General features: G+C 44.1%; 1 protein-coding gene across 3 annotated transcripts in view; it reads left to right on the forward strand.

The window, feature by feature from the left end:
• Window positions 1–26,424, forward strand: part of TENM3 (teneurin transmembrane protein 3) — a 407,467-nt gene that overhangs the window by 297,334 nt on the left and 83,709 nt on the right. For all 3 annotated transcript variants that reach the window (XM_037055127.1, XM_037055128.1, XM_037055129.1), the window contains exons 7-11: window positions 3,779–3,989; window positions 4,434–4,535; window positions 4,722–4,916; window positions 6,005–6,205; window positions 11,605–11,790. In XM_037055127.1, coding sequence (XP_036911022.1) covers window positions 3,779–3,989; window positions 4,434–4,535; window positions 4,722–4,916; window positions 6,005–6,205; window positions 11,605–11,790 — 895 coding nt within the window. The remainder of the gene's footprint in view (window positions 1–3,778; window positions 3,990–4,433; window positions 4,536–4,721; window positions 4,917–6,004; window positions 6,206–11,604; window positions 11,791–26,424) is intronic.

Raw genomic sequence — 26,424 nt, forward strand, 5'->3', positions numbered from 1 at the left:
TATGTTAGTAAACACAAAAATTCCAGCAATGTAAGACATGGTTCATTTAAATGGACAGTTGGACAAACAAAGTTATACTTGATGATCAGTTTTTTTACCCATGGAATTTCATGCTGACTTTAGTTGGATTTTTAAAATGAAGACTGGAAGATTTTCATCTATGCTTTATATAATTTTTGTGAGTAATGCCTTTTCTATCACAGAAATTTAAAATAGAAAATGATAAAGACAAATGAATCACATACTAATAAAATTATATATTTAAAAAAGGTGAGCAAGAAAATGTGAACACACATTCTGTAATGTCATTGTGGATCAGGGAAAATGTCATATATGTACATAAATTGTATAGTTGTAAAATTTTTAATATTATGCTTTGGTGTATTCGTTTTTCTAACTTAACATTTTTCAAATCTATATTACTGAATCTCTTTAATCCTGATGCAAGACACAGTCCTTATTGGTCACTAGTGTTTGATTTTAGCTTACAGCCAACTCCACTTTTTCTCATGGGTGACACTAACTAGGATGCAATAATCAGATTTTCTCCCATGGAAGTGGGTGTCTGTAATGTCAGTTGTAATGGATAGAGCAAATTTATAACAATCTTCCAGTGAAATAGAAAACATCTATTTTATTCATTGGAACCACAGGCATGACGAAGTTATTTTTGTGTAATTCAAACACATTAGCTGTAAGGTAATGGACTGCACAACAGTGGACATGTAACGTATAAAGTCAAGTCCAAAAAATAATTTCAGGAAAAAATGTCCTGTGTGTCATGCACGTCAAGGGATTATTTAAAGATTGAGGGTTGACTCTTTGCAACATTAGAGAAATAAAATATGCAGTTTCAAGTCTTCACATACTTCTTCTGGTGTTTAAACACAATGTGCATGACGCCCACTGTTCTTTTCCACCACAATGTATGTCTTTCAGTAAGTTAGACTTTTCCTTAAGCTCCTCTGTTATTAGGGTTCCTTTGCCTGGTTTAGTCAAGATCAGCAGACCAAAGTACCGTTTCCGGAGTTCAGTGTTTAATCATGAAGTATGCTACAAAGCAGCCCGAATAGAACATTCCTCTGTTTCTGGGATACATTAAGCCAATCAACCTGAAGCAATTAAAATTGCCCAGCCGTTCAGAATAGTCGCTTGAGTTTTGAAAGGCTTTGGGACCCTGCCTAAGGTTGTCTGTCTGCTGCCAAGGAGTCACCTGCCTTGCTTTTCCCTGATGCCCAACTCCTCCTGCTGGGCAGCGTGAAGCCTAAGGAGGCTGTGTAACGCCTCACGGTTAATAATGCCCTGCGTCTCTTGAGCGCATGTGCGTGAACGCTGTTTGAGAATGGGCTGGCAGCCTGGGTTCCAAGCACACACCTCTACCCACTTCTCGACCTTGTGACCTTGAACACAGCCACTTAACTTCCCTGCCCCTTAGTGTTTACCTGGAAAATGATAGAAAGAAATCAGATGAGCTGTGAGGTCTCCTCCCCCCAGACTCCAGTGATTTATGACGAGACTTTGCCAGCAGCAAAGCAAGTTCATTTAAGAACACAGTTAAGTATTCATAGATTCTGCGTTCTCTTCCTTTTAGTAACTGAATTGAGGTAAGCATATGGATAGCCTGTTCAAAAACGAACCACCCAGAGACCTCCATCACGTGCAAGGCTGATCTCTATGAAAGCTTCCCCAAAGTGGTGAAACCGAGTTTCGTTCGCCCCAGAATAGCACAAGATCTTAAGACCCACCTGTGCGGAAAAAAGTCCGTGTCTCCATCTCGTCGGCAAAACCGCTACCAAGGAAACCACAGTTTGCCACTCGAGTTTGCCTGTCATCGGTTACTTGAAACCCTAAAGACAAAGGCTATTGAACATTTCTATTCCAGATCATTTATTAACGTTTTGTAGAGGTGGTTTCAGCGTGGAGTAGGGCATTTGTCTTTAAGAAGACACCCTCCTGAAGTCATGTGGGAAGTGCCCAGAACTGGGAGGAGAGGGAACACCTACCTGGCGGCTGCTCCCCACCACCTCGCGACACCCCCCTCTCCAGCCTGGTGCCGTTGTTCCCGGTGGGATGCAAACGGAGTTTCCTATGTAGCCGTAGTAATTCTGAGTAGTGTGACAGACCAGTTAAAACTCAGACTGGTCTCCCTTTCGGGGTCCCTTCATCGTGTTTCATGTTAGAGGACAGCCGTGTTCACATGCAGTGGGGTCACGTCTCGGCCACACTGATGCAAGTATTTCCCTCTGAGGAGAAAAATGAGTGGTTCATTTGAGATAAAAGCACCTTTCAAACGCATTGATTTAATTTTCCGACAATTTTGGAATACAGCGCCAGTGAAATTTTTGCAAGCCACATGGCCACACTGGTCATTATATTCATCCTTGTTAAGATACAAATGCAGACACAAAGTTTGAATGCTAATTAACTAATAGCTTTTTATGTATTTCTCACAGTCAAAGGGTGCAGTTTCACCACACAGCAGAAATGTTTTTATATTTAAATAAGAATTTTAGGAAGTTGGGAAGTGAATTAGCTATTCTAACTTCTGGTTATTAGTAATAATAAAAGTCTGTGATCAGTCCAGTAGTAACACATGTAGCTGTGACTCTCAGAATCTCAACAACTGATGTTATTCCCATTTCACTGCATTAAGGGGTTTACATAATAACCATGTTAAAAAACAGAACACTGATGAATTTCCACTTATGGAGTCTATGAAAAAGTAGAACATTGATACTCACACTCATAAGTACTGTAACATAACGATGGATGTGTATTGCACTTTACCCACAGCACAGCCTCAGGACATAAATGAAACTAGGTAAGAGACTAGAGAAACGGAATCACTCTACTTTTAAGAAAGGTACCTAACAAGTTTACTCATACTCTGTTGGGAAGTCATTTCGACGTCTTCCAAATTCATTGCAGTATCTCTGGTTACAACGTTTTACCCCACTATTACCAATGACATTACGTACTTTTAATTATCTTTAAATTCTCCAGATAAACTCTAGCTACCCAATGTTCATGATTAATCTCAATAAAAGAAAACCAAAGTTTAATGATGAATGACGTAATAATGGAGGACGATTATATTATTCCATCCCTTCGGAAGCCGTTTCTTGTTTCTTTTTTTTTTTTTTTTACTTTTAATCAATGATGTAAAGGCACCTTGTTACTTGTTTGTAATCTAACTGTAACTACGTGAAATCCAGACCGTGGATCCCCCCCCACCCCAGCTCCACCCCGTCCCAGACTCACGGCCCTGCCCAAGCTCCCGGGTGACAGCCGGCTTCCTCTGTCCAGTATAAACACTCGTGCCTCCCTAGGAGGGCTGCCAGCGGGTTATAAACCATCCTGGCATGGAGGAAGTGTGCAAGCACAGTTGTTACTCCGTGAGTGTGAACTAGAACACTAGACAGCAGTGTCCCTAGTGGTCCAAGGAAGAGGCTGCTGCGTTCGCTGTGTTCCGGATTCATGTGTGTTTCCCCAAACCGCCTGCAGTCATCGAGCTGTTTGTCAGCTGGATGAATGAAACGCATGTGGAAACCATGCTGCCCTGTAAGGAAAAACACAACCTGTGAAGTTTAAATGCACAGTAGGTAGTTTTCATCACCCCTGGAAGGGCTATGCACAGAAGACCTGTCAGCCAGAACTTTCTTTTTTAACAGTGTGCCTGTTAGAGCAAAGGAGCGAAAGGGGGAAGAAAAAAGAAGCAGCCACGATGGGTCCTAATATTTGTGACCACTAAACCCTTTTTGCTTGTCCCCGTGCTCAGTACGACTTCGTTGAGCTCCTGGATGGTAGCAGGTTGATTGCCCGAGAGCAGCGGAACCTTCTGGAGTCGGAAAGAGCCGGGCGGCAGGCGCGGTCCATCAGCCTCCACGAGGCCGGCTTCATCCAGTACTTGGATTCCGGAATCTGGCATCTGGCTTTTTACAACGATGGGAAAAATGCAGAGCAGGTGTCTTTCAACACCATCGTCATCGGTAAGAATGGCCTTCCGGGGACCTCTGTCGGGGCTGCGGCCTCAACACTGTGGCGAACACTGTGGAAACCCAACAGTCTTTACCACTATCGGTGCTGCCTAGGGTGGTAGAAGCCTGAGGCTCACTGTGAGAAATGGTTTTAAACTGTTCACTTGTGAACATGTGCCGAACGGTGAGGCCCTGGAAGAAAGTGTTGCTTGGACGTCTGCTGGGGGGACAGTGCCTTGTGCAAACACCTGAGCACACCGGCCTGTGGACCGGCAGTGCTGTGATCACTACTGGAATAATGGAGGGTAAGGAAGCCTGCTTTGGTGATGGAGCTAGCCAGTGCTGCTTCCTTCAGCATGCAGCCAAAGTGATCAAAGGGCCACCGTTGACCTCGGTGTTGACCTTGGGCTAGAGGCAGGCGACACAATCAGCGTCTGTCCTTTCTCTTTGCTTCAGAGTCTGTGGTGGAGTGCCCCCGGAATTGCCATGGAAATGGAGAGTGTGTTTCTGGAACTTGCCATTGTTTTCCGGGATTTCTGGGTCCAGATTGTTCAAGAGGTAGGCAAGTCCAATTGTCTTTCCTTAAGCCCAGATAAATAAGCCACCGAAACACGAGCCATTCAGGAAAGGACCGAGACAGGAGAGAAGGGGGGTGGTGGGGGACTGGCAGGCGGCTTGTCCTGGCGCTGGCTTTTCTTTCAGAAGACGCTACTGCTGACGGTGGTGTCGTGTTCCATTTCACAGCGGCCTGTCCAGTCTTGTGCAGCGGCAACGGGCAGTACTCGAAGGGACGCTGTCTGTGCTTCAGCGGATGGAAGGGCGCGGAGTGCGACGTGCCCACCACGCAGTGCGTCGACCCGCAGTGCGGGGGCCGGGGGATTTGCATCATGGGCTCTTGTGCGTGCAACTCGGGGTACAAAGGAGAGAACTGTGAAGAAGGTAAACATGTCAGTGTTTACAGAAGTCCATTGTTACCTTCGCAGAAAGAGATTGAAGTCGTAATCTGTAGTGCGGCAGACCAATCTTTTATTTGCCTCCTTATGAAAGTCATTTTGATTTCCATACTTGTGCGTGCGTGGTTTTATTAGCATGTGAGCTAACACAAAGAGCGAACACCAAAGAGCCAGGCCCCCTTCCTCTTTTTCAGTCATGTGAATAATTCTTTTTTTTTCCTCTCTTTTGAGAAAGCAAGCCTACATGTGTGTCTTCAAACCAGCAGTAGACTGCTTTGGGGAGGGTTGTATTTTCATACTGATGCCAGCTTCTAAATCAGGCCTTTTTGGCATCTCTAGAAAGACAGACTATTGAACATAATAACTGGTGAAAAAGGACATCATGGGTTTGTTCACACTGTCTGTGATGGTAATAGTCAAGATACTACCCTGTGAAATGCAGTTGAATTGTGTTTTTTTTTTCCTAAAAGCAGAAAAACACCGTATCGGTTCTTCAGTCAAATTGATTTTATTGATCTGCACACACAAAGTAATACAATTAAGTCCCGGGAATTAAATTTTCAGGCCGCTGACCCTACGAGTGTAAAGTTTTATTGAGTCCAATTGCTAAATTAAATCTCGTCATCTAAAGCACATTAAAGTGAATTAAGAAGGATAGAAAGTAGGCAGCTCATTCATTTCTCATACAGTCTGAGGGTCCCCTACCACTGTCCACACTCAGTGGTTGTAGGTGAGGTCAGCCAGTCCAGTTCTGTTACAGAAAAGCCAATATCTGTTGCTCTCTGGGTAGGCAGAACAGAGAGCCGGGGTCTGAAATCTCAAGAGCACACAAGTGTAATTCATGAAAGCTACAGAGCCTCGCAAGTCTCAGTTACTCACATGGTGTGATTCTTAGTACTTTCTTATGTAACGCTTTGCAGTTTTCAGAAACACATCCTTGAAATTGGTAGGTATATATTTGAGTGTCCGATTCGTTTCTGGAAACGAGGCGGAGATTTCACTCTTCGTTCTGCGTGTACTTTGCATGGCATCTCCCGGTTTAATCATGAGGCGGTCCTCTGCTCTTTACCCCAGCTGACTGCATGGACCCCGGCTGTTCGAACCACGGCGTGTGCATCCACGGGGAATGTCACTGCAGCCCAGGCTGGGGTGGCAGCAACTGTGAAATCCTGAAGACCATGTGTCCGGACCAGTGCTCTGGCCACGGGACGTACCTTCAGGAAAGCGGCTCCTGCACTTGCGACCCTAATTGGACCGGCCCAGACTGCTCCAATGGTGAGGTTCCTAAATGCAGTAGAATTGAGTGCTCGGTATTGTTTAGCTAAAGATTAGGATGCAATGTTGGGAACACCCATTAAATTTGACATAGAGTTTATTAAAGTGATTGTTTTTCCCTGGCTGGTCTGGCTCAGCTGGTTGGAGCATCATCCCATAGACTGAAAGGTCGCCAGTTCGATTCCAGGTCAGGACACATGCCCAGGTTTCCCATTCACTCCCTGGTTTGGGACATGCAAGAGGCAATCACCTGATCTTTCTCTCTCACATCCATCTTTCTCTTCTGCCTTTCTCCTCTCTCTAGTATCAATAAGCATGTCCTCGGGTGAAGATTAAAGAGAAGCGATTTTTCTGTAGAAATAAATATTAAAAATAGTGAAATTACCTTATAAAAAGGAAAGAAACAGGCTTAATCAATTCATCATTCAAATGTCTTCTTTAGTGTCACGATGAAGAATAACCTCTCATTTCTGGGAGGCGCCCAGTCTTCTCGACTCTCACGGCCTATGCAGGGCTGGGGAGTCTAAGCACCTTGTCTCAGAGCAGAGAAGCAGCTTTTAAAAATTAGTGGAGAACACGAGACTAAACATGGTCACAGTCAACAATCTACATGTATGGACCATAGATGTAAATAATGGTTGGGCACGGAGCGTTAAATTATCATGCACGCATATCAGAGAGAGATTGTGGGTTTGGTTCCAGACCCTGCAATCACGTGAGTTGTCATCTTTTTGCTGGTGGAGGACCTTGCCTTCAATTTATTAAAAAATGTAACATCTTCAAAGCACAATAACATGAGGTATGCTTGTGATATGATTGTAACAGAAATGCAGGCGGTAATTGCAGCCGGTCAGGTGTTAGTGAGCACCAGCTCTGTGCGTGGCCTTGTGACAGGTCTACAGGGACAAACGAATAACGTCATCCCTGGCTCCTAGAAGGTGGCTTCCACGTGTTTGACCTAATGACCGACAGTCTTAAATACGTCGTTACTTGTGACCTAATATACATAACCGTGCACATACATAAGTGAAATGAAAGCTTTCCAAAGTGACAAACACTGATACTCTTTCACAGGTCTATTCTTTTTTTTTTAAATTCTGGTTGCAACCCCTGAATTAAATTCATGGCCGACTCATGAGTCACACAGTTTGAAAAGAAGCTGTTCTAGTCAAGAAAGTTACAGTGTAATTGGGGCAATAAGATAAACACACGTGAAATACTTAGAAACCGGTACCTTCTAGTTTAACATCTTATTGAGCTTTCTATGGAAAAATATGCCAAATTCAGTCAACATCCAGAGGAATGATCCTGCCTTGGCGCATATGGAAAGTTCTCGAGGACTAAATAGGAATGAGGGGTGGGAAATACAATAGATTAACTTTTTTTAAAAAAGTAAGTTCTCAAAGAGACTTTTATTAACATTTCCTGCTTTCTTTTAAAGAGTGTAGTTAGTATAGGGGTGAGGAAGAATATTTTTTGACTCAGGAAGCGTATTAGAAAGTACTTGAGAACTTGAATTCTGAAATCAGATACTAGGGTTTCTATCCAACCTCTATAGTAACCTCAGGCAAATTACCGTAGGCTTCAGTGTACTCACCTATGAAATGGACTTAATGATAAGACATTCATCAGAGACACGGTGGGTACCACTTGAATCAGTGCCGTACGATGTCCTTAGTACAGTGCTGAGCCGTGAAACAGTCTAAACATAGCCCCCAGCACCACTACTACTATTAGCAAAGATCCAGCCGTGACAATATCTATACGCACAGGACACTGAAGACCCTGTAGTTGGAGGGAAAAATTAGTCTGGGCCCCATTACGGGAGATGCAGGCCCGTAGGCCGCCTGCAGTCCAGGCTGCAAATGTGTCCCAACACAAAATCGTAAATTTGCTTAAAGCATTATGAGGATTTGTGTGTGTGATTACGTGTCACAATGTCTTTAATGTGTGGCCCACAGCAACTTTCTTCTTCCAGCGAGGCACGGAGGTGCCAAAAGGCCAGACACTCCTGGACTTTTTAGATCAGGGAGAATTTACTAACAGTAAAGATGCGCCCCCGCTGGCAGGATGAGAATACTGTCGTGGGGCTGCTGAGCAGGTGTGTGTTACAGCACGGAGTGAACAGGGAGACTCCGGCGGCTGGGAGGCAAGGGGGAGAGCTCTCCCACAGGACCGAGGCGCATGAACTAGTTTGTAGGGGGGTAGAAATGGCAAGGATAGAGCCAGGGGACAGTTTGAAGGAAAAATAGACAGAACTTGCTAAGGAAACAGTATAAACCTTGGTGAGAGAAGCTGAAAGTCTGCTGCGAGGGAGACGGGTATTAATGTGACTGCGTGGAGTGAAGCACCTGAGAAGGGACGGGGCTTAAGGGGGGCGGGCAGGATGTCACGGTGTCCATGGGGACCGCGATGAGGTAGAAACAGAGGATGGTGGTTCTGCGTGGATGCTCAGACCACCCGAGCAAAAGTAAATTCCACAAAAAACAAAGAGGAAGAAGGAGAAAGAAGAAAATGGACAAGTGGAGGAGGAAGAAGAGAAGCTCAAAGAAAAGAGAAACTTGAGTAGGAAGTGCATGACTGCAAATAGCATCTATGGTAAATAAGAGTAAAACCTGAGTTGGGGGCTGGGTGGTAGACAGCCTAGAAGGTCTCACTAAAGGGCCTGGAAATCATCACCAGCCCATACTCATCAAGCATGGGGCGCAGCATTATTTTAAATAACACGTTAGCTTGTTTTGTCCTCCTTTCTTCAAAATATATTCTATAATTACAAGAATCAAAATAGGCATTTGGTTATTTCTGTTGAGTTTCTATTTACATTTCCAGCTTTTATACTGAAAATGTATCCCACAAAGACACCCACTTAAATTAATAGATATAATCACTTGCATAGTAAAGCATTTAGTTCAAGTCCTTTCTGCCGCCAGCTACAAAATACGCTCAATAATCCTAGTTATCAAGTAACACTTGTTTGAAATATTATCATTCTAATTTGTTTTCGACATTATACAAGAGAGGAGTAGCAAAATAGCCCTTTTTGTTTCATATAAAGTTATTTAATAGTACCTGAATTTTTTAAAAAGGATAGTTTGTAACTTATGTATTAAGTAACTCAAAAGACAATTCAGTCTTTTTTATAGTCACGTTGCTGAGTAGCAAAGAAGATATAAATGTTAATAAAAATATTAATTTGGCTGCCACAATCATGCATCATTATTTTATATATTTAGGCTAATTTTTATGCTAATGTATTTTTTCTATGAGAAAATCTCATTACCTGCATAGAAAACAACTTCACCTTATTTGTCTTTTACCTCCAGGGCAAAGCAGAAACTTAACATATATTAAATTCTCAATAATGTATAGTACTCTTCTCTGGAGGAACGTAAGCACTGAATAAACTTTGCTATTAGTTGCAAAAAAGACAGAAACTTACTTAGAATTATTACAAACAATCTCAAATGTGCACACACACATCTTGTGAAAATATCAGGATTCGGGTGTCTCAGATTTATTTACATATTGCACAGTTCTCATTTAAAGTTACAAAGACGTTGTTCATTTACCTGTGTGACTCAAAGTTTAGTAGCTGTATAATTCTGAATTATTTACTGAATCCTAGAGCAACACACTTACCAGCTGCCTCTTCTGTTGGTGTGGGAATGACCTCCAGATATCTGAATTCAATGAGAGTGGACTTTACACCCAAAGAAACGTTCAGTTGAGCTGCTGAGAGAGAAGAAATGCATTACTTCCCGCCGAAAGTTTATAGGTTGGAAAGCAATAGAACTTCTCTCTATCTTCATCAGCAGTTTGCCCATTAATTAGCCCTTCAATTACACTTCAATTAAATTAACTCTAATTAATAAGTTCATTACAAAGATCGACGCACCTTGCTCAAAGCTAGTGTGCTGAACGCTGATAAACACCTTCCCCCTAATGAAAAATTGATTCGATTGAGTAAAAAGGGTGCCTTAGAAAGAAACCTCTCTCTTCTGGAGCCCAGCTGACGTTCTGTTCCTCTGAAGTTAATCAAACCATCTTAGATCTCTTAATCAAAAATTTAATTCAAACGAGCTAGAAAACGTGGCATGAAAAAACCGGTACCACTCTCCTCCAGTTAATAGTCCTGGCTGTTGTTTACAAGAAACGTTCCGGCTCTCACAGTGCCCTGACAGGACGCTTAAAATTCTGCAGCACTTGGAGACAGAGAAGGATGGAGTCTGAGAAATGTTATTTGGGCGAGGAGTGAGGAAAACAGGAGCACGTGACTACATGAGCAGTTACCATTTTCTTTAACTTAAAAATAAGGCTGTCGTCCATATTCTATTTGTTTGAAATGACTTCAGGGTTTTAGTGCCGGGCATTTTTGTTGCAAGAAAACCCAAACTAAGCAAAAGTCTTGCAGTCTCAGAAAAAAGCAATACTTTTATTTAACTTTAAATTTAGAGAGTAAAAAATAAAATAACCTTCTAACTGGTCTCTCTTTGGCTCTCTCTCAACTGGATCTAGTAAAAGAAAGCTTTTAAGAAAAAAATTACTTCTGACACCTGAATTCTTTTTAAAGACCTAACCTTTAGGTTTTAAAGACCTTGGGTCACTTGTGCTGCTTTCAGTAATTCCAGCAAATGAAACCCTTGTTTTTCCAGTGACAGTCAGTAGTTACATACACTAACCTGGCTCTCCACCATGGTTTTGCTGGGCAACTTGTACCTGTCAACAGTATGAATTTAGCAAACAGGAAAACCATAATTTCTTCGTGTACCCAGCGTGTCTGTGTTTCAGAAGCAAGCTAAAGTGCATACTATACTAAGCTCTTTTTAATAAAAGTTTTTGGATATTATAAAATTTTAAACTCTGGCATTAGAAAGAATTCCTTTTCAATTTTTTTTTCTGTAGGGGTGTAACTCAACTATTAGATGCCTGCATAGACACTGAAATAATTCATTAATTAATATTAATGTGATGCAGTAACACACATGTGCATATGTTCTTGGCTCCCGAAAGATACTGTTGGAAACATATGCGTGTCAATGTATTTTCCTTTCATTATGCATTGTGTTCTGGTTTGTTAATGGCCAATGTGCTTGTGTGTATACACACGTGTATAGAATATAGGAAGTTATAACAAAATCTCCACGTGTATTTTATGCACAATCACGGCAGCATATAAAATTAAATGATGAATTTTGAGAAGTGAACCTCTACCATTAATATTCTGAGGAGTGGACACTGAAATTTACTTAGTATGTAAATACTTGGGATTTCTTTTCGGTGACTGTGTTTTGCACCTTCACCCACTGGAGTCACGAGTATGGCACACAGGATCTGTGCCCCTTCTCACTCCCTGCCCCTCTTCTCTCCCACCCCTCCCCCCTTTCCCTTTCTCTGCGCAGAGATATGCTCCGTGGACTGCGGCTCCCACGGTGTGTGCATGGGCGGCACGTGTCGCTGCGAGGAGGGCTGGACCGGCCCGGCGTGCAGCCAGAGAGCGTGCCACCCGCGCTGCGCGGAGCACGGGACCTGCAAGGACGGCAAGTGTGAATGCAGCCAGGGCTGGAACGGAGAGCACTGCACCATCGGTAGGCCGGCCACGCCCCGCCCCTCCCCGTGCAAGAGCGCAGTGTTTGCTGGTTTTCTGCTTCGAAAAGCAACAAACGAGGAACACGCTCACACATGCGCTCACAGACACAGACCACAGCACGGTGGTTACCAGAGGGAGGCGGAGGGAGATAGTAAAAGGCAAAGGGGGTCGAATAGAAGGTGGGAGAAGGAGATTCGACTTTGGGAGGTGAACACACGGTGCAGTATACAGACGATGTGGCCTAGAGTTTCATGCTTAAAACCCGTGTAGTTTCACTAACCGGTGTCACCCCACAACATTGTTACACTTTTATAATTTTTTTTAAATTGCAAAAAGAAAGAAGAGCTCATGTCTTCTCATTAATTTGACTCACTTTTATTAAACAGGAAGCATTTTTTAAGGTTGTCATTTTACAATGGCAAACTAGTTCTTTTTAGAACAGCTGTCACGGGCACGAAGTTTAAGAACTTTTTTATTCACTGTTTTCTGTGATGGCCATGAAAATGAACAGACATAAAGATGGTCTCATTTCTTACTTACAAATGAGCTTTCCTTGAAGCTTGCTTCTCAGTGTTCTACATTGCCGCTGCACAACAACAAATTTTTTTTTAAACAGTCTAACTGTGTGGCCTTTGGGTTTCCGTCGATTCCAGAATCACACGTCCTTGCCCTAGCTGGTGTCCTAGTGCTGCATTTTCAGGGAATTTGGTGCCAAACCTTGAACAACACGGGTTGGAACCGGGCAGGTAACCGGCCTTTTCCCAACGAGTACCTCCACCGTGTTCCATCCACAGCTGGCAGTCTGCGGAGGGGGAAGGGCCAGGTGGTCTCATGGCTTCAGAGTGTTTCTCAGGGGCCTGAGCATCTGAGGAGTCTGGTGTCTGTAGAGAGACCTGGAGCCAGCCCTCCGTGGACACAGAGGGACCACTTAGGTTTTTAGGGAGTCAAGAGTTCCATGTGGATTTTCAACCTCAGAAGTTGTGGCCCCAGGCCAGGCCTCGTTTAAGGATGGCCTGTGATACATTTCTCCCTCACTTCAGTGAAAGTGTACAGTGTGAATTATAAAAGGCACAGTCCTACAAAAATTTCATAATTTGGGGTATGTTCACATCATTTTGCTCTATAGGATAAAATTTGATGAAGTTTTGGGGGGGAGTCTTGGTATCTTAAAAGTTTTCTTCTTCCAGCACATCTGTGCACAGGAGCTGGCTAGCCAGGAATTCTTTCAAAGGCAAATGGGAGTCACATACATCATTGTCGTAATTGTGTCTTTACAAAGCGTCATCAGGCTCCTTCCAATCTTACCGACATTTGTTTCAGGGATCCCACTGCCACCCCCACGTGTGGTGACCGACTAGCCAGACCCACAGGACCCAGGGGGGTTGTGCTCGTGGCCCGCGTGTACCAGACAGGGACGAAAGCCAGCAGTTGGTGTCGGGAGAAGCCCACGCGCAGGCCTCCCATGCTGTCCCCCTGCCCCCAGAAGCAGTCACACGCAGCATGCCTTTCCCCAGCAGTGACGGGCATGGACACGTGGGCCGTGTTTCTGCCTGGGGGAGCTCCGTGGAGACTCTGGGTTAAAGGCTGCTCGGAGATATGGCCTCTGTCAGCCACAACCAAACCACCCAAACTCCAGGCTCTCTGAAGGAAAGCAGGGGTCAGAGGCTTCAGGGCAAATGAGCGTCATCAGGGCCGGGAACACCCAACTTCACAGATACCAGCCCTGCAAACCTCCAAGGTCAGGCTCGTCCTGTGATCTCTCACCTGGGCAGCACCCTCAGGGTCTCACCTGCTGCTTGTGAGTAGAACAAACGTGTTGTGCTACTGAGGTCGAGGCACACGCACGCCTCCACAGCACCCGCAGGGGGTTCCTGCCCCCCATCTTGTGTGGTGCCCCTCCTCTACTCCCTCAGGGGGGCTTTGCAGGCCATTGGCTGCCTGCTGTCCTGTGAACTACAGGAAGGCAGAGGAAAGCTGACAACCAACTACAGTTCGTGTATCTTTCTGGGGATGCCCAGAGGACAGCGCGATACCCCTGTGACCGAGCAGCTCCCTGCCAAGTCCCAGAATGGCCACCTTGCAGAGAAGGGCAGGGGCAAGGCTTCGGATCCCCACCACCTCCACACCCATCAGAAACGCACTGATTCTAGCTTGGGGATGGGAGAGCGTCACGTATTTGACTACATGTGTCCTAGGAAGTACAACAAACACATGTGTGTGTAGTTCATTTAGAAAACCAGGAAGTGTCCTGTGAAGTTCACTGGCAGTTTTAACTTGCCAACCAACAGTTATTAAATCATTCTGTTGTTCTCACTGACCTTGGCAATATTATATGGTGTCTCAGCGCTGAGCTGGTCTTGAACAACTTTTCGGTTGTCTGGCAACAAACAGGACTTTTCTTATGATTTAAATATCTTGCTGCAGTAGTTAACAATTCCATTTCTACGGATGCATTTTATTTGGAAGCTTTTGTAGCCCTTATGAGTAACAATGTGGAAAGAAAGGGCCTGCTTTGTTTAGAAATAAACCCTAGAAGCGAAGCTTTTAAAAGATGTGGAGAACCTTTAAATCATTGTTTTGCTCGTTTTTTTTTCTTACTGTTAGAATGATTGCTCCAAATTTTGGCACACAAAGATCCCATTGGTTTTCCCCTGCCTCCTCGCTCTCTCCATATCTGTCCACAATGACGCCTAAGGGGCTGTTTTAAAAGTGGCCTTTGCAAGCGGCTGACTGAGCGACCCAGGGCAGGACTGCGAGTTTCCTCTTCCCCGAGAGTCAATGCGCTGCACACGTCTTTTTCGTTTCAGCACTTCGCATCTGACTGAAGAAGCTGCCACTTTATGAAAGAACACCCATAAATCAGCACGATTTTTTTTCTTTTTTCATATTACGTGACAGCTCATTGAATACAAACAGTGAGGTTAATTGAAAGAGGGATAAAGGAGAAATTAAACAGTGAGAAGCAAACGGAAGTTCCCAATAGAAAGCAAAGAATATTCTTCATTCCTCATCTTACTGTCTTTGTAACTATTCATGCTTTCATAAAACCATAGGCATTTTGATGGTGAGATCGGTTGTGGATTTAGAGTGCTCACTGAACACACCGTCTACCTGAGAGGACTCCATCCTGATATTTTTATTAATGTGTTCCGATTTTCCTCTCATTGCGAATCACGTGTTCGGGGAATTAGACTCGTTCATCCACAGGTTCTTGTCCCAAGTTTTTTTCACCTTTCCTGGGTCAGACTTCGCTTGGTGGTGTTTGCAGATGGAAGATGAAACATGGAGAAACCTACTTTTAGCACCATTACAACTAAAATAAAGACCTCTCCCTTCCTCCTCATAAAGCAGTCGTGAGTATTGGGCCCTTTCCTAAATAAAGAGAAGTCACATGACTGAACCACGTCAGAGATGCACGAGCAGTTACTGCAGACAGTTCAATGGTGCCAACACTATTACAGATGCCCATCCACCGAGTAGTGTCATCCTTTGTGTGCGACCTTCCCATCAAAGGGTCAAATAATTATCATTTATTTGTCATGAATAGGAAATACGTAAAAATATTTAGAGGATCCAGAAGCAAGTTAAAAAGGTATTTAATTAAGTGGTTTATAAATAATAGTTGATACAATTGGAATGGTATATGGCTGTCTCTATATTTTAAGAGCACAGTTCTGTAGTGAGAGAGTTGAGGTGCTTCAGGGTCAAATCCATGAACTGGGTGATACTTGTCTTGGCCTACCTCAGTAAGTTCACTGTCAGTGTATTGAACTGGAGTGAGAACTATGACCCTATAAAGGCAACTCAGTCAGTTTGGCTGTCTCTTCTTCCTTCAGGAAAGGGGAAAACTGCTGTCTGATTGGCTAAGACGGGAAAACTGCTGATTGGCTAAGAGGGGAAAACTGCTATCTGATTGGTTGAGAAGAGCAGACTACTATCTGATTGACTGAAAGGGGAAAACTATCTGATTGGCCAAGAGGTGAAAATTGCTGTCTGATTGGCCTGTTGCCTGAGTTAACTGACTGGAGAAGCAGTGCAAATGTCCTGCCAGCCTCTGCTGAACAGATGTTGGTAGGCAGAATCCATAGTTCTTAAGTGAACTGCTAACTGAACATCCTGGGCAATGATAAATCCTATGCCAAATTTTGAGCCTGAAGGCAGAGGAGGGGTGAAGATTGGATTGTTACCTACCTACTGGGAAGGGTGGTCAGGAAGGTACAGAGCTCACATCTCTGAGGAGGGAGAAATCGTCCTCTGGACGCTGATTGGCGTTTTCCGTTTCCCCCCTGGGCAGAAATGGAGAAAATGGGTGTACTTGTGTAAAGGTTGCTTAAAGATGTGATGAAGACCCTTAGGTTGGCAACATTTAAATCCTGGATCAAGATCCCAAAGAAGTGTGTGCTTCTCCACTCCGATAAGCTTTGGCAGTGCCATCAGCACTTAGGTGTGAAACACCCAGGGTTGTGTTTATTTCTTTTGTCAGTTTGTGGAGCGTTGTCAGAAGGGGAGCGTTGGTGAAGTCCTTTCCATCCATTAGTTCTCTTGAGCAGTATCCCTGCCGGAAGGACCCTTCGAGGTCGCTGGTAGTTTTTGAATTTATTGATAACTTCTGCTTTCTTTGGAAAATTACTAGCTTTAAGCATGGGGCTCCCTTGTTATTCTCAGTTCCCTTCAACTTTTATTTTTATTTTTCCTGTGCCATTTGCATGCCTCAGTTACTTTTCGTTTGATAACTTATCATTTCTCTATCCATGAAGCCATTATTGATCATCTTACCTGTGATGTTTGGATACAGTTTCTTACGAAAGTCAGTGTAACATACTAGGGAGAGAAGCATGGGCTTTGAGATTTAACAGAAAGATATGTTTCAGTTCTGTGATTTATTCACGATAATTTGTGTCTTAACTGTTTTTCACGGCAATTGGCTTTTTTCCAAAAGTAGAATGGCTATAATAATACCTATCCTGTGAGATTTTGAAACAGAATAATCTACTGTGTAAGAGCTTTTGGAATTTGAATTCGTGCTGAACCATTTACGTAGTGTGTGACCTTGGTAAGTCATCTGACCTCTCCACGTATGTTTCCTTGCATATGATCACTACGTGTCTCAGAGGGTTGTTACACGCAACCGAAACCCTACAGGGTGAACCACTTTTTAAAGTGCCTAGCAAGCAGTGTTCAGTAAGTTAGAGTTTCTGATGTGTTGTGAAGTATGAATGAGCAAACGGCAACCCAGACAAGGCTTGGGGTGCTGAAGTATAGATAAAAATAAAGGTTCTGTCCAACAAATTTCCTTTAATAGTTCGTGAAGCCTCGTCTCCGAATGCATACAACTTAACAAGAATTATATAAAAGGGTAGGCAAAAGGGGGTTTATAGTTGTTCATATGGGAAATAATACAACAAACGAATAATAAATAAGGAGACAAGAATAAGCTTTCTCACACTCACAACTGTCACCCTACGTTTGCCCACCCCTCTGTGTTCGCGCTGGAGTTAAGAGCTGCTGCGTAGAGCCCTGGTGATGAGCGAAAGGCGGAGTCTGTTGTGGCATTTTTCTTCTCGCACTGTCTCAGACACAGCGCTGTTTATTGAGCTACATTGATTTTCATGCACTGTTAGGCAATTCAAATGGAAATGCGGCCTAAGGGAAATCCTAATTCCTTTAAGCTGCAAAAGACTAGCTATTTGTTTTTATTCTAATTCTTCAGTACATCGGGAGAAAGATCATTAATGGTGACAAAGACATGCTTTGTCTGCTCACACAGAACTTAGACATACAGCACGCAGCACACCTCTACTGTTAAATACCATGGTCGCTCTGGGCTTTGGGGTGCTGGAGATTAGAAATTGGAAATGAAATACACACAGTTGGAGAGTTTTCTACAAAACAGTATGAGATGAAGGGAAAATCGAAACTACACCGGGGTGGGCAACTTAGGTGTGTTGTTCTAATTCTTTTTTTTTTCCAGGAAGATGGAGAAAGGGTAGTGTTTTAGTTGTTAAAATCTTTTACATGGGTGACAATTTTGAAAAACAAATGACACTTGTGTGTGTAATTCTTGTAAGTTCCCCAACTGGTGATCATGTTCATAATAATATAGAATATGGACATTCTAAATCTGCCTTTTGACATCGTCATTCAGACTTTATCGTCCCCCTGACCAGCTGGGGCTAGGGCAGCACATTGCACCTGCTGGTGATCACCCTGGAGATACTTGGCTTCACAGCAGTTAGATTGGTTTGACAGGGAAGACAGGGGCCTCTAGCGCCACCTGCCTGGGGTCCTGACAGGGCTGCTGATGCGTTTTCTGTGAAACCAGTGAGGCTTAGGCTTCGGCCCCTGCACTAGCACAGCCGCCCCCCGCCCCGGCAGATCTTGCGGGGGGGGGGCCGTGGGTTTATGTGGTTGTATGTTCATGCGACACTTGCAAATCGGTGAAGACCTTTATCTCTTTCTGCTCCAAGTTTCTTTCCATCACCCCTTCCCTGGTGTTGGTTGGCTCCAGAGTGACTGGCATTTGGAGGATTCAGCCAGTGAGAGGTGTGAGCTGGGGTTCATGTCGTGGTGATTTAATTGGGTATATTTATGAGGTGGGAAGTCATTGCTGTCTGTGGCTGTTACTGCCAGACATCCATGAATGTCCTCCCCACCTGCGGACCCACCTAATGACACGATGCCCAGGTCAGAGTGCAGGAGGGTATGAATGGTCCTGCACCCCACTCAAGAAGGAAATCGCTAGCAGAGGGGAGAGAGTGCTTGAAATGCATGGAACAGAAGCACACCCATAGAAAATTCTTCCTGTCGTCACATACGCTGTAAAATGCCGGCTCAAAGCAGAACTGTTCTCCTGCCAGGATGCCTGGCTATGGAACCTAAAGACTTCTAACTGGCCATTGTATTTTTGGTGAATATTTTTGAGGAATCTGTCAAAATTCCTATAGTGGCGGTGGAGGCGGGGCACAAGCTTGTAGTATTTCTGCAACACTGAGTGAATCAGGGTGTGAAGCCGCACCTGTTATGCATCCCAGTAACTCACGGAGTCGTGGGAACCTGGCGGGAGAGGATTCTCGCTCATTCACGACGTGCTGGTATTGACAGTAACATAAACTCATACTGTGCTACTTGCGGACTTCACAACGACGAGTCATGAATGAGTGTCATCAATTCAATGGGTATTTAAGATTAGTTTAGTAGGGAATTTAAAACATCTCCCCAAATTTGACAGTAATGCCCAAAATTTACATAACAAGACTGATAAGACACTTTGAGGCCAAATGAAACTTTTCTAAACTGTCAGTAATGAAAACCATATCAAACAACCACATTGAATTAAGCCTGAATTGTTTTTCTATTCTCTCCATAGAGAATATGACACAAAACCATTGTCTTATAAAGTGGCAAAGAGTCGATATAGCCCAAAAACAATAGGAAGAAAATTTTAGAGCTAGGTCAGGCACTTAATTAAAACATTATGCAATCTTTCTAATATTTGTGCCATTTATCAGCTTAAAAATTATAATATATTGTGATTTTTTTCTCCTTCTAAATAATTACTTTTGTGTACCTAATTTCATGTTTATTATTTGGTATTCTTTTCCTTTAAAGAGGGGCTCCCGAGTTAGAATGTCACACCCCACAAACCTGAACTGCCTCTGCGTCCAGGTCTGTTACCCGAGAGCTCTGTGATCTTGGGGAAACTGCTTAAAGCTTAAGCCGTCTGTGCCTCAGTTTCCTTATCTCTAAAGTGGGGGTGCAAATGGTACCCCCCTGTGATGCCTTGAACCCCGTGGAAGAGCACTTATGACAGTCTCTGGCACAAAGTCAACACCATAGAGACGTTACTGACTATGATTGAAATGAATAAAAAGACGACTGTGGCTGATTCTCCGCCTACTGAGTCTTGTCTCTGTGCAGAGGAATTAGCCAACAGAAAACCAGGAGCCCATGCTGGGCACCACTTCCCGACACACTGGCAGAGTGGCCAGGTGCCTGGTGTTTTGCCCTGCACAGTGGACGGTGGGTTGCCAGCAGGCAGAGGGCATGGTGCCGAGGGGAGGGACAGTCTCCCGAGCTGACTCAGTCGGCAGTGGCGACCCAGACAAGGCTGCAAAGCCTGTCCTGAAAGTGTGCAAAAACGAGGACTTCCTATAATCCTTGTCGCTCTGCAGCCCCAGGACTGTGAGTAATTTGGTGTGACAGGGAGGCTGGCGACCCCTAAGAGCACCGCGGACAGCCCCTTCGGAGGCTGCGGAGTCACCCATGTTGGGACACTGGGCTGATGTTGAGACGCCTGTGCTTTCCTTTGAGGCAACCGTATCCCTCCGGGGCCTCTCCGTGTTACTTGTTTCCTGTGCGTCTGATTTATTCAGTGAGCAGTTTTATACACAGTGCCTGATCCTCTGTAATCCCCTGAGAATTGGCATTTTTTTCCCCAACGAGGTCACGTAACCTCCTCTAAAAACACAAAACCAGCCTCTCTGGCCTCTCCGGGTGATGGAGGAGGCCCTGCGATGTTGGGTTGTCCGTATTCTCTCTGCTCGGCTTCAGTATTTTTAAAACAAAGATGATGTCTGTTTTCACTCGTCATTGTGAGCGTATTTCATTTTGCTTTGCTTTGGTGAAGAAGCGCTTGGGTAGTGGCTGGTGTGTTGTCTACAGAGATGGGAGCTGGCTTGCTGTCTTGCTGCTCTCGTGCATGCGTTCTTCAAGCGGTTTTCCTCCTCACTGAGTTGTTCTTTTGTCTGTGTTTGGTTTTCTTCACATGTACCAATTTCGGCACGAGAGGACGTGTGTGTCCTGGGACGGGTTGAGCGGCCCAGGCAGGGCAGGCAATGGCCGGCCTGCCCTCTAAGCTACACTAGCCTTTCACTCGGCGTTCAGCAAGCTGCTGGGTGCAACCGAAAATTAACTTCGGCGTCTAAATTTGAAACTTTAGGAAGTTTGACTCTGTTTCTTCCACATTTTATTCTTAAAAATGACACATCAATGTTTTCAAATCACTCTTAATTTCTACTTTGGCAAGCCTGATGCTACAAAGCCTCCGAGTTGCTGTTAATTTGGAGTCTTCCCCTACCCTAAATGTGGAGCACCTTCTGACTTTAACTCAGTAGCGTCCCACCCCCACCCTCCCATATCTTGCAAACCTGCCCGTAAAGGTCACAGCACATCTCAAGAGCCCCATTAGAATTACATCCTCAGATCAGGCAAAAACCCAAGTGCGTTTGGATTCAAATCCTCACATGACTTTTGCACCTGATTTACCTGTGACCTTCAGTACAAGGGAAGTTGCCAGGAGTTTCTTGACAAGTGTACCATCATCATTTTGAGGATTCATTTCCCTGGGCAACATTTTTTCACCCCTAAGAGTGTCCATAAGTGCTGGCATAAAGAACATTCGCTATTGATGGTGACAGAGAGAGGCAGATGCCTGGAGCTGAGTGGGAGTTGATGTCCCCGCCTCCGGGCCACCAAGGTCAATTTCAGAGACAGTGGTATTGTTTTGGGAAGTGTTTGCTGTGTTCTCTGCTTTAGACAAGGGGCATGTTTTAGGACCTCTGAAACTCGATTCCAGAGGTAGGCAGTCGTTTTGTGGGTGGCTAGATCTGGTTTTAACATGTATCTTTCCCTTCGGGTGATTGACACATAGCCTGGGACGATTAGAATTTTGCCTTCTTTAGCGGATCGATGCCTTACATTCTTCAGAGCTGTGCAATCATGAATCCTATACTCTGATGGCTATTTGTGCAGAGTTCCTCTCCAGTCTCCTCCTGGGACATAACGGGGGTCCCCATAATCACCGTAAATGAGGTTTATTTCTACTCCGCTTATTGCAAGGCTCCCTGGCTTGAGAGGCAGCTGCATTTGGAAACAATGGAGGCTCAAAGCCACTGTTGTTTTCGGAAGACGGGAGAAGTACCGAAGGAAATGCTGGTCATGGGTATTGCTTTGTGGTCGCTTAGGTGTTACTGAAATATGCCTGATTATTTTCACCTTGAGAAACCTAATCCCCTGCCTTCTGCGGTCTTGTGTTTGGTTCTTCCCTACGAAACACAGGAACCTAGTAGTTCTCTAGCTGATGCATTCATGTTCCTAAAAATAATTTATTGTATGGGTGCTCTGTGTCTTAGGGAAGCAATTTGTAAACTATCATTATAATACCAAGAAAAATTTTTAATCTGTCCATTTGAATTCAAATGTTATATTCCGTGACAGATTTTTAAAATATGAGTCTGCCTAGCCTCTCCCTTTACTGCCTTGAACCTCATTTCTCCTCTTAAGTCAATTTAAATTTTTTTTAGAAAACTTATGAAGAGACATGATGTTTAAATAAAAGCCAGTTAAATTATATGTCAAATTTGTATTCTGTTGTTTTATTAAAGTCTGCCCTTTTGTTTCTTTACTTATATACTTTCCTATGTCTTTTTTTATTTGGAACATCTTGTTGATCTGCATATTTTTAAAAAAACATCTAAGGTCTTAATTTCCATCAAAATCCAGGGTACAGAAGGAGTCAAAGCTCAACTCACTAGACACACAATTTAACCAGAACTAAGAATGAAAATCACTGCCTTCACTTCTTGTCAAGCTGATCAGAAGACATTGGTTGAGAAGTTTGGGCACAAGGCATTTGGGAGTGAAACCAGGTACCAAGTGATGTGTTGTCAGCTGTTACCACGGGAGCAAGGAGGGTGAAGGCTATTTCTAGTGCCAGCCTGTCAATTGGTCACATCCTTCCTAAAACTCAGGCCAGGTGACTGGAGAGGGCCCGCCATCTGGTGAAAGGTTAATGTGAATTTTAAGTAGTTTTCATAACATGCAGAAATACTCATTACCCGCGGGGAGCAAAGAAAAAGTCAGAACTTTGCATTCAATTCTATGTAAGGGTAGAAGGATTAAGCCCACGATTTCAAGGGTGATGGCCGTTCGTTCCTTCCCTCAAGGGCACCTGAGTACCCCTTCAATGAGAGAAGATCAGTCCCTGTTGCTTCTGGACTAGGACAAGTTGGAAATAGCCTCTTTTCTTTCATCTTAAAACAGTTTCTTTTCCATCTGCCTCGTTTTGAAACATTAGTTTGGCTGTGGCATGAATCCATACCCAGCCTGGGCCTCTCCCCCTTTCACGTTTAACGTGTTGCTTTCACAGGTGGCAGGGCCAGGACAGTCGGTCTTTCTCTCCTGCTCCTCCTCGTGGTAGGTTCAGGGACCCTCTGCTCTTTGAGAGCCTCTGTGGTGAGACCGGGAAACAGCTGTCTGAAATGTAGCTATTATTCCTGGGGTTTAACAGACGTGTGCCTTGGATAAATTAAGGAGCAGCCAAAGGAGATCCATAAATATGAATACTTTGCCAGCTGCTTTTCCATTAAACTCTGTTGGTTGAATGAAATTAGGAACTAATTATGTTGGTGGGAGATCTACCATACCCCAACGTCATATAGTGTCTTCCTTGAACAGCAACGGCTAGTTCTTTCCTACACACCAAATTAGTTTCAGGGTAATCTACATTGCAGATGGGCCGATTTGCATTACATCTATGCCTCTTTCTTCTGATTTGTCAACACCTCTTTTTTCAAAAAAGTCTTTAACATTAAGCATGGGTGGGTGAGACCATCTGCTGGTGGAGCTCGCCTGAAGCTCCATCACTTAACACACCAGACAGGTTACAGCTGTTTAATTGTTATGGTGCCGGATGACTATCCTTCTATCCAAAATTAATATTTATATATGTATGCATAGAAAGTATGTGGTTAAACATAAGTGACCTAATTGTGAATTAATGGTGCTAGGTATTCATTAATTAGTCCCCACGTGGACAATGAAGTGTAAAATAAGGCTTTGCGCACACATTCCAACTCTTGGCTCTTCAGGCGAGTCCCTGTAGCGATTGTTATGCGTGTGAGTGATCCACTCCAAATGCACTGGCCTCTGCGAGGGCAAAGTCACCGTGGAGCTGCGGTAAGGAGCAAAGAGAAAGCTCCCCGTGTGGCTCTCGCACACCCCCACCCCGTTCCTGTGCCAGAAGTGATCTCCCTGCGCGGTGACCAGGACAGGTGCGCAGTGAAAGTTCTGGCTGTGTGGACCGGCAAGACACCCACCGGAACAGCCACCAGCTTCTGCCTCCGCCAAGAGCGGGTGGCCTCCTGGATTTAGGAGTGGTGACAGACGCAAACCTCTCTGCCGCTTCTGCTCATTACCTTTCACAAGGAAAGGTTTTCCGCAAAGTCACAATGTGGGGAGAGAAGTGTGCGCCTGAAAAGTGATGCATTCGTGTCTTAGTTCCCAAGTAGTTGCTGTCAAAGTGATTGTTTTTCTGAGTCTGTGAGCAGATTGTACGAATATTTACACAGATAATTACACTTCTTTAGAAAGTATTCACTTACCGTGCTCAAATAAAATTACCAAGGAGGCAACACAAACTATATATAAGAACACATTGTGATGTGTTCTTTTTTAAATTTGAATATTTTTATTAATTTTTTCAATTGCAGTTTGCCTTTCATATCATCTTGTGTTAGTTTCAGGTGTACAGCTTGCTGTAAGATAGTCATATCCTTTACATAGTTTTCCCCTGAGATGTTATTCCCAGTACCCACCTGGCATGACACCTCGATATGACAATATTACTGATGGCATTTCCCATGCTGTGCCTCGCACCGCTGTGACCGTTCTGTAACTGTCAGCTGGTACTTCGCAATCCCTGCACCGTGTGATGTGGTCTCTATTCCCAGAGGCAGAATCCCACTGTGCTGGGCAACAGGCTTACGCACCATCAAAAGGTTCGTGGGAGACGAGGAATCAGGAAACTTGCTCACACAAAGTGGAGGGGTCCCCACTCTGGGAACTAGCCTCTTCACAGGAGGCAGAGCGGAAGGGGGCTCATCCCGGCACCCTCTGGGCAGAATGGACCTTGAGACTCAGGAAAACAGGTCATCGGCAGTCCCAGGCTCCTTTGTTTCAAGTCTGGTTTCTTCCTTACTTCATAGTCTCTTAACAGATACCAACTACTTCATGACTTTGTCCTTTCTAAACTATAATAATAAGCTGAATTAATAATACCTAATATTTACTGAGTGTTTACTCTGTGCTGAGGCACAGTGCAAAGTCCTCTGCTTATATTATCTTACTTAATCCTCGCAACTACCTCATCAGTAGAAGCTATTAGTATCTCCATTGAGGGAACCCAGGCTCAGAGAGGGAATGTAACTCTTTTATGGATGCACAGCTAATAAGTAACAGAACCAGAACCCAAACCCACCTGAGCCACTCCCAAGCCCATATACTCTCAAGCACTAGACAGTGTTGCTTCCCATATTACCTTTGAATTGTTTCTTGTGTTTGTGTATAGTGGAATAAGTGATATTTATTTTTTTCCTGTGACAAAGAGGAATTAATATCTATGCCCCTGTCATGAAAGATTGAGTTATCACATGAAATGGATACATGAAGAATGATGTCATGATATCTCAATAATAAAAATGTCACTTTTTAATTCACTTTTTAAGCTGATAATAGGACCCATACTTTGCCAAAATAAAAATAATTATAGCAACAAAAAAGAGTTTGAGGAAAATCAACGTATACTGTGAAAGATTTAAGGAAATTGTAAACTAGTTATTAAAAACCCTACAGAGCACCTTCCAAAAGTTAAATTTACCTACAGTGTTGGTTTTTTATCAGCTGAAATTAGTAGACTGAATATTAGGTACAGGCATGGGCCACGAAGAAACACAGGAAGCAGATGGATGACTTGTAAAACCAGTGTCGTCAGCTCATGGAAAGAGGCCCAGAGAAGTTCAGCGCCCCGAATACAACTAACTGCTAGCCGTCGGTGCACGCTCTCCACCCGACAAATAAAGAGAAATTACTCTCTCTGTAAGTCGCCTTGGAGAAGAGCATGGATGGTCCTTCCAAAGTATATTTCAGGTTATTTTGGGTGAGTTCCAAGGTTGGTTCAAGTTCATTCATTACTTCCACTGATATCTTTAAGAAAACTAATAAGAGAAAGGCTCCGGGATATTCTACATACTTATTTCCGTCTTATTCTATTCATTTCTCTTAAATACCAAATTTTAAGAAAAAAACGAAGGTAGTGATGAGAGATGAGAAGTGGCCCTCATTGATTCCGACCCGGTCGGCAGGTCGTTGCCAAGGTTTCCTGCCACAGACGCCAGTTCAGCGACTGTTGCAACCGTGTCCCTCGTCTCCGCACGTCAGAGACCCGAGTACTCATTTAGTGTGAAAACCATTTGTTCCAGTCACCACTTGCACTCAGAGCTTTCTCTGGGGATAGTTTGATCCCCAAATCAGAGCGCCACAATGTGCCTGATGTTTTTCTCAATCCGGGAAGTCCTGAAACAATGTGACTTTTCCTGGGTCGTTCAGTGAACTCAAACAAGGAGTAGGAGTCTCAGGGATACAAGGGTTAACTGGCACCTTTATGTGTGTGGTCCAGTGGACGAAATCACACCCTGTGCAAAGACGACCACCAAACTCACGGGTCACAGGCCAAACAAAGGCCACACCCCCCAGAGGCTGTGCACACGCCACACCCGCACTTTGCCGTCTGCCTCGAGGGGCCCGCTGGTTACTGGAGTTGCATATTTGGAGTCCACGTCAAGACAGGATGATTCTA

The sequence above is a fragment of the Sturnira hondurensis genome, unplaced genomic scaffold (assembly GCF_014824575.4).
Source record: "Sturnira hondurensis isolate 20B ecotype Veracruz unplaced genomic scaffold, ASM1482457v3 Scaffold0008640, whole genome shotgun sequence".
Classification (NCBI taxonomy): domain Eukaryota; kingdom Metazoa; phylum Chordata; class Mammalia; order Chiroptera; family Phyllostomidae; genus Sturnira; species Sturnira hondurensis.